The sequence below is a fragment of the Papilio polytes genome, unplaced genomic scaffold (assembly GCF_000836215.1).
Source record: "Papilio polytes unplaced genomic scaffold, Ppol_1.0 DF820678.1, whole genome shotgun sequence".
NCBI classification, from domain to species: Eukaryota; Metazoa; Arthropoda; class Insecta; order Lepidoptera; family Papilionidae; genus Papilio; species Papilio polytes.
This window is the reverse complement of record NW_013528526.1, coordinates 534,822-549,581: the sequence shown is the minus strand read 5'-3', so window position 1 is coordinate 549,581 and position 14,760 is coordinate 534,822. Positions and strand designations below refer to the sequence as shown.

Sequence of the window (14,760 nt, the reverse complement as noted above, 5' to 3'; positions counted from 1 at the left end):
GCCGAGCCGCCACCAGCGCCCGCGCTCGCGCCCTTACCGCCACCATACTGGAACATTACATATTAAATTAATTAACTGTTATTTTACTTATATTTTTCATAAAGATTTTTCTCAAGCATGCAAGTTATATGATCATATTTTTCCTTCGTAGTTCACAACGTACAATTATAACACTAAAGGCTAATAAGAAGGAGATCAAGTCATTTTTCAAACAGCAAATTTACATTTAATTGACTCGAATTATAAAATAATATCATTAACTATCGATCAAGAAATCAGTTGACACTACCTTTTTCAATTTAAATTATCTTCTGATCTTCTGATTTTTATAATTAAATTGCTTTTAACGTTAAGTTTTATACTAACAGATGACAAAGATAATGTTAAGCAATTTAACATTTGAAGCTATTTGCACATTATTTAAATAAAATAGCAGTTTTAATACAGCTGTCTCAAAGATAAAACAAGATTGTCGACACAGTTGTATTAAATCCATCACATGTTATAACACTAGCCGTAAACCCAAACGTGTTCGTTAAAGAGATGAATTGTAACGATCCTTCGAATGAATCATAACGCTATAACTTGGCTTCACCAAAGATTTACATACATGAATAGAAGTTTAATCATCTAAGAATGTATCTCTAAAGAGACATGATATTGGTCTATTCCATGTGGATAAATCTTCACAAACCAGCAATAATGCATCCGAGGATGTAGCCGCAGTATAGACAAAGCTACGATTCTGTTACACTTATAGCTAAGCTTAACACGTTCTATGCCACAAGACTTTCTCGCTCCACGAGTCGGTGGCATCGAACGTGTTAAATGACCGCTGTGAAATGCATGCAAATGATTCAGTGGTCAATATAATTCGACGTGTAATGCCACCACCACACACTCTATACCTTGACTTCCATTTCATTTAAAACGGTTTTGTTAAATTTTGATAGGTAAACGGGTTTTGGTACAGTTTGAGCGGACGCCGACTTCCGACGTCCGATGTTCGATAAGCCAATTAATAACACCGCAAGCCAAAATTTAGTTAAAAACGTAAACAGAAGAAAAATTAACAGTGATAGCTGAAATTTCGTTAAGCGAGTGGTATTATTTCAATATAATGAAGCCAAAACCACTGATGATCGGCCCCCCACCGGCTCGCTCCCCGCCGCCGTACTCTAATTGGTCAATTTTGGAAATAGTTTATGGAGAATTCTAACTGCATTACGATTTTTTTTTGTTGCAAAATATTAAAAAACTTAGGTATTTATGATTTTTGAAACAAGAAATGTGAGGATTTAGGACTTGGGGAAAAGTCATTGCTATGACTTTTAAAATTCCCATTAAATTGACATCACTTAAAAGGTAAAACCTTGCTTAAGTTTGTTTCGGCGGAGTGTGGCGGGTTGTGGGCGGGGCGTTGGCGGGTCGGGGCGTGTCGGGGGGCGGGGCCGGTGCGTGCGTGTGTATGGAGCCCGTAGTTGCCAATAGTATGGGAAGCGGTGTCGAGTGCGTGGTACAAACGTCCGTACGTAGGGCCGCGCGGTGGGCAGCGGCGCCACCAGCTGGCGCGCGAGCTGCGAACTCATTAGACTAGCGCCCGCCGCCGGCGCGCCGCCACACATCTACACATCACCAAACAGACCGTCACGACGACGACATTGCCCCGCCATACCTCACTTACTACTATTAATCCTTTTAAACCGCTAAACATTTTTAAACATAGAGTATGAGATATTTTAATCTACATTTTCACTTCCAATTTTAAAAACAATTGTCCACAAACACTAGAGCAATATGAAAGCACATTTAAACGTACAATTAATTTTCGTACATAACAACCATGCTATATCGTTGGTCAATAAAGCTATTGTAATAACTAAAATAAATCATTCAACTTTTATAAAATTACTTAAACTAAGATTCTGGAAGGGAAATATTAAAATCAAGTCAGCTAGAGATACCTAGATATTTTTACAACTAATGAAAAGTATTTGTTATTAATAATGTTGTTGAAAACAAATTGACATTTCTGATATATGAAAAGTGGGTATAGGAATAGAAGTAATGTTTTTTATACATATATTACGAGTAAAAATTCACATGTTCCTATTAATTTCGATGAAGTATTATACTTTGATTCCGCATACATGATTCACAGCCACGATGGAGTTCAGTGGATCGATCTAGACGTGGCAAATGACATATAGACTGACAATCAGTAATAGCATTGTATAATGTCTTTCAAAGAAGTGATGTATCGACAATAAAAGTATCTTATAGTATGCTTAGTAGATCATTCCATAGACCTCCATCATTTCCAGATATCATACTACGATATAGCACGGCTATAAGTTGCTGTAAGATATAATAAGACAATAGGTGTATGTAGAGTAAGTAGTTGTCATACCTCGATGGGGGGCGTGTGCTGCGGATGCTGCGGGTGCGGCGAGTGCTGCGCGTGGGGCGCGTGCGGGGCGTGCGGCGCGTGGGGCGCGTGCGGGGCGTGGGGCGCGTGCTGCGGGTGCGGGGCGTGCTGCGGGTGCGGGTGCGGCGCGGGTTGCGCGCGGTAGTAGTCTGGGTAGGGCTGCGCGGGGGGCGGCGTGCCGGGGGGCGGCGGCGCGCCCGCGCGGTACCCGCCCGCGTACCCCCCGTACCGGTACTCGCCGCTGCCGTACGCTCTGCAACAACAAACACAACACTTCATATATTGCATACAAAATAATTTACAACTAACTCATCAATGGTAAATAAGTATTTTTCATGTAGCAAAACGTTGTCAAACACAAATTTTTAATATAAGGTTTTTTTCTTTTTAATTCGGCGCAAATGTAATTGGAAGCAAAATAAGTATGTTATGTTATAAATATCGTTTATTTCTCTCTAAACTTCTGTATAAATTCAATTCAGATTTGTACGGAAGTTAGAAATTACAATTTTGTTTATTGCATATGTTACAAGACAAAGGTATATTATTGATACAAGTTCTGAATTAAATCCACATACCTGTCACCTTCTGGACCATAAGGAGGGTAAACAGGCCTATTCGATGGGTATGGAGATCCGTATTCATACCCGTATCCTTGTTGGTAACCTGAAATACGATGAAATCTCTTTTAGATATAAAATTAAACATACTGTAGTCGAAAAAACATATAAAAGCCCAAAAATATTAAAACACCCTAAAATACACTTGTTAACAAAAAAAAAAAACTACGTGTAATAAGCTAACTAAACGAGCTTGGACATTATTTAACAATTCGTTCTTCATTTCTTTTAAATGAAAGCAACATATAAAACTATTGATTTTAACATTTTACAAACACTAATGGTAAAATAATTTTAAAAATCGTGCAATATTTACAACACACAGAAGAGCAAACATATCAAAACAGCCACAATAAACAAGCAAGAGACAGGACAGAATGTGTAGGTGAGGTGATCCTTATTTACAATTAACATAGAGAATATGACCCCAAAGTGAGTGTACATTACAGTAATGGAAGGAGGTTGATGATATTGTAACCAAATGATTTTTGTAATTTTTCTTAGTTGTCGTTAATAAAATGTTATTTCTATATTTTATTGATTGTTTAACGTTGTTTTAGGAAGGTTAATAGAATGATGTGCACGTGTTGGGTTGTGTAGGGGTCCGGTGGTGGGTTAAGTACCTGGGGGTCTGCGCGGCCCCGGCGGCTCGTCGAAGGGGTTGGAGGCGGCGAGGTTGTCGCCGCCCGGCCCGCCGCCTACAACCACATGGTTTTATTCTACCCGCTACTTACACGGAAATTTTACTGATATTTCTTGTTTGTCTCATTCACAGTGTTAAGAATAGTATCAATAAATTTCCATTAATATTATCCCCAAAATACGGCCATCAAAAAATCACATTATAAAAGAATTGTTGATGGCAATATTTACATCGACAGTGCTATTAGAAGAGTTAGTGGAAAGCATTAAGACGCATGACTTTGTTAGCTAGTAACACACATGGTTAGCCGGAAGTAGCACAAATAAAGAAAACAAGCGGCCACGCTCGTGTCTGCATGGTCTAGGACCGCTAGGTCATCTAGTGCTAGCCTAGAGCTCATGTACAGCGTCGTATAGTGCAGCTAGGGCACGGGCACATGTGCATTAATTTCGCCTAAAACGTTTTTACCCGCGAATGCAACTATATATTTAACATCTACAAGTCACTATTGACCAATTGCTAAATGAAATGTGAGAATGATGTAGTTTTAGTTGTATTTGTTTATCACCTAATTATTGTACAAATGATACATGTTTGGTGGTTGTGTGTGTATGTCGTAATGCGTATATGTTTACCCTGCGGCTGCGTGCTGGGCGGCGGGTAGCCGGCGTACTGCGCGCCGTAGCCGTCCATGCCGGGGGCCGCGGGCGCGCCGCCGCCGCCCCCGGACGGGAACGAATCTTGCGAGTTCGATGACCCTGCTAATAAACATAACAGTTAACTACGATACTAATAATTATTACCTGATTATGGAACTCTCGTACTACAGGTTTCTCAGCTCTAAATAATTGCAGAGTTCTTACCAGCACTTGCAGTATTATTAGATTTGCCCCCCTTCTTCTTGGTCGAAGCCTCCACTTGGTTGATAATAGGCTGGGGATCGATTCCTCCGCGGTCGAAGTGGCATTCGTATGCGAGCAAATTCTTTGTATAGTGTTTCCGCAACGTATAGGCCGCTGACGACGAGGCGCCGATTCCCAACAGACCCGCTATATCCTTCCACGTTTTGTTCTTTGTGACCTGAGGATATTAAACACTTTCATATAGCCATAAAACAATAATAAATCATCATTAGGATCAGAAAGTCATCTTTTAAGAGTATAAATCAATAAAAACACATTCATGGGAACAAGAAATTAATATTGCATTTTGAAACAACTCTATTTAGTTAAACCACTATGATTATTAAAAATTGCACTTACACATTACTTGACTTTAGTGCCGTGTTTTAAAAAGAACATTTTGCATAAATTTAACGATATTTCTAAACCGAAAGTATAAAAGCACAAGAAATTGTATTTGCGCGATGAATGTACACATAATTTAGTTATTCATTACTTTAGCAACGGGAAGGTGCAGCACAAACGCAACTGTCCTAACATAAATCGAGAACTAATATTCCGAACACGTCAAGTGTAAAGTTTTCAGCAAACATCGCGAGCACGAAGCGCCGCGGCCGCCGCGCGAACATAAACCGTCTACTTTACAGTATTCCTTGGAATAGACGATAACTCGGTTTATTTAATGAGTGGAAACCTCACCATGCCGACCGTTGAGAATATTAAGTTTTCCCAACGGAGAGCGGACACGTGAGCGGCCCTCGGCGGTTGGCAACGGACTGGCTCGCCTTACGGATGCCAACTAGGGATGGCCGGCGCACAAATATCGATGATCAAAACATTACATTCAAATGTATTAATAATCGTGATATCGATGTTATCTTCTGATATCGATATGATTGTATAGAATTATGTCACGCATGAGGTAATATTAAACTGTAATTTCAACTACAAATTTACAACGCTTGATAGTATTAATGTTGACTACTTGAGTACCGATTGTATAAAGTTGTGTTGTTGAACTAAATATCGATAATTTCTAATCGACATTTGCATTACACTGTACATCCCTGTCGCTGACAATGTTCGTGCATCGCAAGCGGCCTCAGCGAGCTCTAATGATAAAAAATTATTAACTATCGTTAAAAGCCGGCGAGTTTATGGCGGTCGTTCGCACACAGCCGACGATACATGCACAACATAAATCCTAGAAGTCGATTAGTCTCAGCTGTATGCATCAGCCCGACGGCGCTGTATTGAGACGCGGTTGCATCACGTTTAAAGTCTTAAAAGTAATTGAATAGCGGGTTTGCTTGCTACGTGTCTTTGTACTAGGAAAATATCTAATAAGTATCAATCATGTTTACTGATCAAAAGCTTTTCATAATATTGAAATTACTGTAGCAAATTAAATTCCGCGATGTACTTCACGAATACAGATACTATATATTTGACTAGTGAAAAGATGCTAGATAGAAGAACAATGAAATGTACCATTATGTATTGAAACTAAAGCATATCTATTCTAGTAATAAAAAGAGAAAATAATCGTATTTTTGTATGTATTTCATTCACGTAAAGAATACTGGGACCGATTTCAAAAATTCTTTCACCATTAAAAAGCTACGTTATCAATTAGATTTGGGCTACATTTTTTATTATTCATTTTTAATTTCACGCAGACTAAGTCGCGGGCGAAAGCTAGTATAATAAAAGTAATGTTAAGCTTAGTTTTGTATTATGTTATATTGTATGTTGATACCTCAACGAATCCCCCGCGGTCGCGGACCAGCAGGTAGAGGCGGTAGAGGTCGAGCGGCTGCTTGGATATAGTGGGGCAGGCGGCGATGGGCGTGCGCCGCTCCTCCATGAAGGCCAGCAGCCGCTCCACCCAGCCACGCCGCTCCGGCGCGTCGTCCATCTCGTACAGCTTGCCCAGCGAGTCGGACTTCTGTCCACACACGCATTCATGTAGCAAACACGACACAAAACTCTGCTAATAACTGTTAGATAGCTACAAAATAAATGAAAAGGACGACGAATCCTTCGAGTTCAAAGGATCAGCTTACTATAAGTCACCAATGTGTGGCTCGGAGCCTACGCTTAGTTTACTTTCATGCCAGTCTCTTAAATAAGTCTTCTTAAATAAGCTATTGGTTCTAACTTATAACAAACTAGAACTAAATGTAATAAATATATACGCATGACATACAAAATAACAAATAAGAAGAAGTTTTAAGCATGATTGAATAGACATTAAACTACATAAAAGGGCAATAAAGAGTAGCTGAAAGCGGAGACGACTTTTTAAACCGTTAAAAATCAATTTTTGTAATAATCGATAACCATTCACCAAACAATGAAAAAATAGATTTTTAAAAAGCTGTTACAACATAAATAGTAAACATATTGAAGCACAAGCAAGATTTTTTGTATACTCGATGGTTGCCACCGACTCGAGAGTCCACAATACCAAAATATTCGTAGCACGGAACATATTAATTGAATTGTAAATTAGGTTGGCTGAAGAATATCTTTTAACCATTAAGACTTACAAGAGTGAAGAAATTAGCTAAAAGCTTAAGTAAAAATCTTCCTTAGTCCCAGCTTGTTTCAACTATGACATGGTTTCTTTATTTTAAAACAAGGAAGCGTAACTAATTTGTGGTCAAAATATTTCTATTTCATCAAAGCAATCATACTTCATCACTAGAGCGACCGAACCAAATAATCGATATTATTTTTAATTCTTTTTTTTTTATTTTTTTCATATGGTGGCAAACGAGCAAGCGGCCGCTTGAATCCGCCAAAATGGCGAAGCGACCGCTGCCCATAGACATCCGCAATTGCAGATGCGTTGCCTACCCTTATACGACGAAGGACGAGACGCACATAAAGAGGATATTTCCCCTTCCTATGCATCTCCTCCAACGTCAAATCCACTTCCCCTTCCCATCCTCTCCTTATAAGAAAAGGGTGATAAAGAGAAAGGGACTTAAATTAGGCCTCCGGCACCACACTCATCAGACGAAACACGGAATTGCTTCCATTTCACGTCTGTCTTCTGTGTGGTCGTGGTATTACACCGGGCGTGCCGGACCATTTGTAAAAAAACTTTTAAAAGGTAAAAATTCTAAAGGATTTAAACTTCTAAATGATCCATTATAAAGTTCAGCCGTTTAATGAGGGAAATACTAGACGATGAGGTACTACATGCAGTGTGATGTGTTAATTGTTAGAATTGTATTACAGAGAGCTAACATGCCAACTATCTGACTTGATATAAACCTTTGATCTGTAGGACTCCGGCGGTATGTGACTGTTAAACACCTGAAATACATTACATATAATGCAATTCCTTCCTCTCACTCCCACACTACACAACAAGCAGGTATATATTAAAGACAAAAAATATCAAAGGTTTCTAATTACTAAACCAAAGAACAAAAATTATGTAGAAAATTTCTCATTTCAATATACTATAATCATGAATATACATCCACTAAGGTGGATGCTAAAGGCTTCCCTTAGGGTAGATTTTAGAGAAGTTACATTGGACTACCAATAACCCATTAAACAAATGTAGTCATTAGTGATAATTTTTGTTCACCGGTTGGTTATTCAATTCAAGTTATCAATCTAGGAGTTGGGGTATAAGTTAGTCACATCGATTAGCATATTACTTGATGTGAATACTTCATAAATGTAGCTAATGGTGTTTAAAAACCCGTGCTTTGATACTTCGACACTGGTCAATGAAAAGATAACGCCAATTCGATAGCAAATCATTTAGATTGATGGTATTTATCTTTGACAATGAATTGTACATTTATAAATATACTGTGCAGATTTATGTATTATTTGTTTTTATTTGCCATTAATGTTAAATTTAGGTATGTGTTTAAATTGCTTCTTTATATTGTATAAAACTGTTTTGTTAAGTCAAAACTTGACTGTTACTTTTAATATTGTGTTTAAAGGTGTATTGTGTTGTGGCATTATGAGTGTTGTGTCGTGTGGCGGGCAGAGTCGCCAGAGCCGGACTCACGGGACTAGAGGGCGGGCGCCAGGCTGCGGGCGCGTCGTAGTCATCGTGCATGGAGGAGTGCGAGCCGCCGCCGGGCGAGGGCGAGGGCGCCGCGCTGCCCGGACCCACCTCCTTGCGCCCTTTAGACCCGCACTGCTCCTCGCCCGACGCTGAAATATGCACCGTCATCACTTAGTATATAGCACAATACGACTCTGATTAGATGCTCTAACGAACGTATTCAACAACCACTGCACGAATACATCAGATAGTTTTTATAGATAATAGTTGGTTTCGATTTATTATGTGGTGCTTTGGTTATGCGATAGTTTACAAGTACCGGCGGATGCGTTACTGAGCGTGCTCTGCTGGCTGCCCTCGTCGAGCGGCGCGCCGTCGGGTCCGGTGGTAACGAGCGCGGTGGCAGGCGCGGCGGGACCGTTGTCGTGCTCGCCCGGCGCCACCGGGGGCGGCATCGCTTCGCCCGGGGGCCCCATATGTCGCGCTCCCTGTATACAGCACTTGTAATGTAACTAAACGAAATCTATAAAGTTTACATTGGACTTGTCATAAAAAGTGCTATTTGCGCACCTTGAGTGGTGGATAGTGCTGTGGCGGATGTGGGGGGTGCGGCGGCGGCGCAGGCCGGTAGCCGGCGTAGGGGTAGGGGTGGTGGTTGCGCGGCGGATAGCCGTAGGGCTGCGGTGGGTAGTGCGCCGCCTTGTACGCGTGGTGATAGGGTTGCGCCACCATGGCGCCGGGCGCAGCGCCCGCGGGGCCCGCTCCGCGCGCCGCCGGTCCGCCGCCGTCTGACAGCGATGACGACGGCCGCGGGGGCATTGGTACGTTTTGAGTTCCTGAAATATAATACATGTATTGCATTATAATCTTAACACTAGATGCAATTCCTGTGAGAAATGTAACAAGTGTTAAATTAGCTATCAATCGACCAACCAATATACACTTTTAGGCTGTGTTGTACTATTTTTGTAAAGTTGAAAACTGTGCTTGAAATATGCTAGGTATGCCACAGATTATCGCAAAAATTAGGTTAATAAATACAAAACAAGGTGTTCTTTAGCATTTTTTTAAATATACAAGTTCTCCTGACCTTGTACTGACATCACTGCCAAGGTAATGACCGATAATATTAATTTAAAGAGGAAAACAAATATCGTTATCATGAGGTAATCTACAGAATGTCCATCAATCAGTGATATGAATATTTAGTGATTTCAATACCATTCTCTTTACATAATTTGTTTTTACTCGGGGATTATTGTTTGTGTTTTTTCTTTATTTGAGGTCACCATAACTTACGCTTACAAAATTGATTGCTAAAATCAATTTTAAAAATTGACGTACCAGGAACGATTAAGGGAAGCAACATTGAAAATGTAGGAAATCTGTTTCCCGGCCACGAGAGGTAAAACGGACCATTGTATAGGTACCTAACATGTGCACCGTTCGCGTGAATTAAATTGGAGAGAGTAAACAACAAGCATAGTGTCGAGTGGCTGCACGGCGCACGCTGCACAGAACGCACACAGAGACACGGCCACTTGTGCACATCAATTTGAATAATACAGTTAACGAGGGCTCGCCTAAGCCGGCGCATCGCATCAATCGGGGGCGGAGAGGCGGCGGATCACTTTCGTTTTCCGGCGCACGTGAGCGCCGAAGCCCGCCAATTCTCTGGTGCACTTTATCGCAGCTGTATATGTGGCTGCGACACGCACGCGACGCATTGACCGAGGCCGAGACACCGATGCCGGTGATTTGCGACGACGAAAGTGGTATTGCAGCTTTTATGTGGGTCGATCTGGACTTGTACAAGGTGTACTTATATTATTAGGTTGTTACGCGAGAGCACATTGCAGGTTGACGTTGCGCAAAAAGATCGGCACGCGAGTCGATACCGTCGAATCGCCTCCAGTTGTCCTTAATTGGGAAACCTCCAAAGTAGCGAGACGGTGGGAAAAAATCAGAAGGGGTCTCCCCTAATTCGGTGATCGAATGTTATCGAGTCATTAAACGTTTTGTCGGCGCAATCAGACAGCCGGCAGACGGCGAGGCGCCGGTGAATCATAGATAACAGCGTCACCATATGCGCCCACCTATATATCTATTTGTTTACGGCGACCTTTAATGACTTCATACGCACTAACGTGGTCATCCGTTCCGCCCGGATCCGACAAACCTCGTAAAAATAAACAATGAATGACGCCTTTTACTAAACATTTAAGGGCTCTTTCAAGCTCTCTCCGTCCTTTTCAAAACAACATGAAGTGTGCGAATGCGAATTATCTTGAACGCGCCCGCATATTTTCATTAAAATCAGGAACTTTGAAAGGTGCTATGGATCGACGCCTTTTTTTGCTTACAAAATGCAAGAACGGCTATTTTTAATGAAACCCTAGATAATATTAACGACATTTTTAGAAAGAAGCTCTTAACTGTAGAGGGCATTCGGTATATTATGTTAAAGTCGTCCTCTTATGAAGCCAACTATTGTTCTTACGGCTTTTTTATTTCATATTGAATGCGTATAAAAACAAATAAACTGATTCAATTAATAGACAGACCTTTCAAACATGTTTATGTAACGCAAGTCATTGTTATGTCTGTGTAATCCGTTAGTCTAATCAAGTAAATCATTATCGAGGTGCGTTCGACGCTCTTGAGTAACCGTAAGTCTGCAAAGAACCCTAATATTAAAAGTAAAAGGAGCATTTTATAACCATTCATTACAAGTTGTCACTTTCACACTTCTGGTTTGTCATTTTAATGGTTACTTAACCAGTCCCTTATTGTAGATTTTACGTTAACGATCTACACAAGAGAAGAGTATAGTAGTCACTCAAATGGCCTTGATTACGGCAGTAGACGTTTTAGCCTTTGATTATCTCTGTCGAAGTCATTGCGAGTGCGAAGTATTGAGTGTTGAGATGTTGATTGTCGAGTTAACTTAAGGCATCTTGTCCGGCGCGGCTGTACAAGTAGGTACAAACCGCTCTGTCAAGGGCAGGCAGTCGCCGCACCGAGGCCTTTACTTTCCCACCGGACACCACGCCACGTGCCGGCAACATGACTTATTCATGCACTAGTCCAACAATATACACCAAAATTGATCCCCTACTTCAAATAATAATACTATTGAGGTGATGAAAAATATAAATAAAAATAGCAATATATAGATATAATATTACCTACAATACAATTTTTGTATCTAAGTACTTTACTTTTCGTACAATTCAGTCGCAATTATCAAGTGAACTAACAGCATGTTTATATTTTCGTGTATAATTAAATTGAGCATAACGAAATGCATTGCTCTAATTCTGTGTCGAGGCATTGACCTCTAAGTTTGCAAATTACATGGACTTGCGCGCGGCCAATGTAAATTGCATTCCATTTGTAATGTCAATTATAATTGCCAAGTTTATATTACATTTCTTTCGAATCGAATCGAATTAATAAATCGTGAACGAGTTATGCCATTAACACTAAAAAATTCCTATCTGTGGAAAATATCTTGTATAACCAAGGTATTCGGTTACTGGGTTAGTTGTGGCATGTCGATTTTAATCATCCAATTTAGTTGGGATATTTTTGCCACTGCACAGACACAGTGCAGGAATGCGGCAGTGCCAGTGCGGCGGTGGCAACGGTGGCATCGGTAGCGACGGTAGCAGTCGTGGCAACCGCGGCACCACATGCCGCATTCCTGCGCGCATGCCGCCCGCACACCACGCGACAAGCGATTGACACATGCGAGATAACGATACCATACCATTACAGGTTCTCACACAAGTTTACTGTAGATTTCTACTACTGACGTGATTTGTGCTTCATTTAGCACGGTCAGTGCCACCTAGTCTCCCTACGACTACACTTGAATATCGCGGCATTGGATATGTCAAAATTCGATCGGAAGTTGGTGTTTAGATACTCAACACTTTGCTTAAAGTTATTTACAAAAATTAAAAAATCACGTTGTCTAATATACCGTAGTAAGAGACATGTTTACTCTATAAAAATGAAATACGTCCGGACAGTACAAGTGTGGCCCACGCGGGGGCAAAGCTAAATAAACAGGCGCATCACCTCGTCGTCTATTTGTAGAGCTCAGTACTTTGTAGCTAATTAAACTTTATGAAGTGCACATCTAAAGGAGTAGAGAATAAAACTAAATTGTTCTTTTAATTTATATACAAGAGTAGGTAAAAAAAGTTTCAATTACAGTAGCTTTTACGAATGAATAATCATAGGGAGGATTGACCTTTAGTATCGAAATATTTCCACAACATAATTTAGTACCAAACGTAATATCATCGTTGTATTTTTTATTTAAAAAATATCCTCGTGCATTCAATGAAAGCTAATAAAGCGACGTTGCGTGGTCACATGTGTCGGTGTGTGTCTGTGAGCATAACGGCGATAATAAAAACGGCCTAGTTAGTGAAAACGTCGCAGTCACGACACGGCGGCCGGCAAGGCGACCCATTTAAAACAGAACGCTGCCGCTTGACTCTATTTGCTCGCATGGCTTCGTTATCAAGATTACGTGTTCGACGGACAGCAATGGACATCTTTTATATTATTGGAACAGCTTTCTTTAGCTTTTCTCATGATCAAAACGTATTTAATTGACTCTCTGACTCTCAATAACTCACAAATATCGTAGCAGCCAGGCTAAGCTTAACTTAACTCTACAGATCCGTCCTGTGATGGAGATCTGTAGACTTAAGTTAAGTTTAACTTTTTAATTTGGAAGAAGTATAATTGATTTATTTTAAGACATTTTTATCATTAATGAATTCGTAACGACTGAAATTTTCGTTTTCCAGCTGATTAAAAAAATCATGATTAGGCAGGTTCCCAATGACTGTAAGGAATAAGAATTTTCCGGCTATTGGTAAACTGGGGAAGGCAAGACTGGGGTCGACGTAGAATTAATTAAGATGTACAACAGTCAGTCACATTTGCACAAGTCGGTCAGTGAAAGAATATCCGATATTAGAAGAGGGTGGGACGTTCAACCCTCCGTCGACCTTGACTCGATTATTTTATCTGTGTTCCGGCGTTATCTGAATACAATTAGAACGAGTGCTGCAAACTGGATCGGGTTGGTTATGCAACAAGTGCTCGGTTGAACAATGCCTGTTTTAACTTCTATGCCAATGTCACATTTGATCGTTCGGCCTAATCATAACGTAAAATAATTAACAGATTATGTATAGAAATTAGGTTCACATAGGTAAATTTCATTGAACAACGGAGTCATTAACATGTTAGCTTATTACTCTTAAAGCTAAATGCCTCTCCTAAATAAAGAGGATTGACAGTCAAATTAAAGATACACTAAAAGTAACAAGTATTGTTAGCGTTCTTTCCTTATCACCACGTTGTTAATGTCAAGTTTGTTCTCAATAAACAGAATACATGCAGCTAAGTCTAAATATTTTTTACTTGGTGCGTATCATAATTTAACCTCGAGAACGATTTGCGTATATTTTCTATGATTCCTGTAAGATTTTCTACGTTCCGAAAAATTTTTCGTTTCGTATCGACCCCATTGAATAAACATAATACAGAAATCGTGTAACCATTATGTTTCTATTTGCACACGCATACGTAACAAATGTTTCACGTTCAACTTGACAAGTTGTAAATAATAAATACGATTCGTCGAGCCGATCCGGCGGAGGGGGGTTGTACATATAAAAAAAGCAAACAAGACGGATCGTTTACGTGAAAACGATCAAAACAAACATTATGGCGGGATCCGAGCAAAAAGAGTTTCTTTCGGTTTTTTTTCTGTGCTCTCATTTAAAAGGGGTCGTCGGCCTTCCAAGGACGCGGGAGCACGTGCTGGCTCGCCGGAATTTATGCGACGACAGACATTTAAATGAACAGGTGTCTTTTTATTATTTATGTAACCTTAAAACCTTTCTAAAATAAAACCATTGTTACCACTTTGAGGTTGCTACGGAAGGAACTACGACTATTTCATGTTACCGAATTTAATGGTTTTTGTGTTTTCATTCATTTACCCGTTTACATTTATTGATTATAAACTTTACTTATCGATAGTCGTATTATTGTCAACATAGAGAACGCTTTATTCATATGTGCCTGCG

The 14,760-nt window shown here is 40.2% G+C and overlaps 1 protein-coding gene across 6 annotated transcripts in view; it reads right to left on the bottom strand.

Annotated features, from left to right (window-relative positions):
- Positions 1–2,081: 2,081 nt before the first annotated feature.
- The window catches only part of LOC106110343 (trithorax group protein osa-like), a 67,817-nt gene continuing 55,138 nt past the window's right edge, over positions 2,082–14,760 (bottom strand). The window contains exons 6-15 of one of the 6 annotated variants that reach the window (XM_013292134.1): positions 9,209–9,474; positions 8,952–9,126; positions 8,639–8,787; positions 7,879–7,920; positions 6,353–6,538; positions 4,555–4,771; positions 4,327–4,452; positions 3,672–3,746; positions 3,007–3,094; positions 2,082–2,681 (exon numbers count right to left, since the gene is read on the bottom strand). In XM_013292134.1, the coding sequence (XP_013147588.1) occupies positions 2,405–2,681; positions 3,007–3,094; positions 3,672–3,746; positions 4,327–4,452; positions 4,555–4,771; positions 6,353–6,538; positions 7,879–7,920; positions 8,639–8,787; positions 8,952–9,126; positions 9,209–9,474 (1,601 nt within the window). In that variant the 3' untranslated portion in view covers positions 2,082–2,404. Of the gene's footprint in view, positions 2,682–3,006; positions 3,095–3,671; positions 3,747–4,326; positions 4,453–4,554; positions 4,772–6,352; positions 6,542–7,878; positions 7,921–8,638; positions 8,788–8,951; positions 9,127–9,208; positions 9,475–14,760 lie in introns of all 6 variants that reach the window. The other 5 variants (XM_013292133.1, XM_013292132.1, XM_013292135.1 and 2 more) reach the window with 5 other exon arrangements.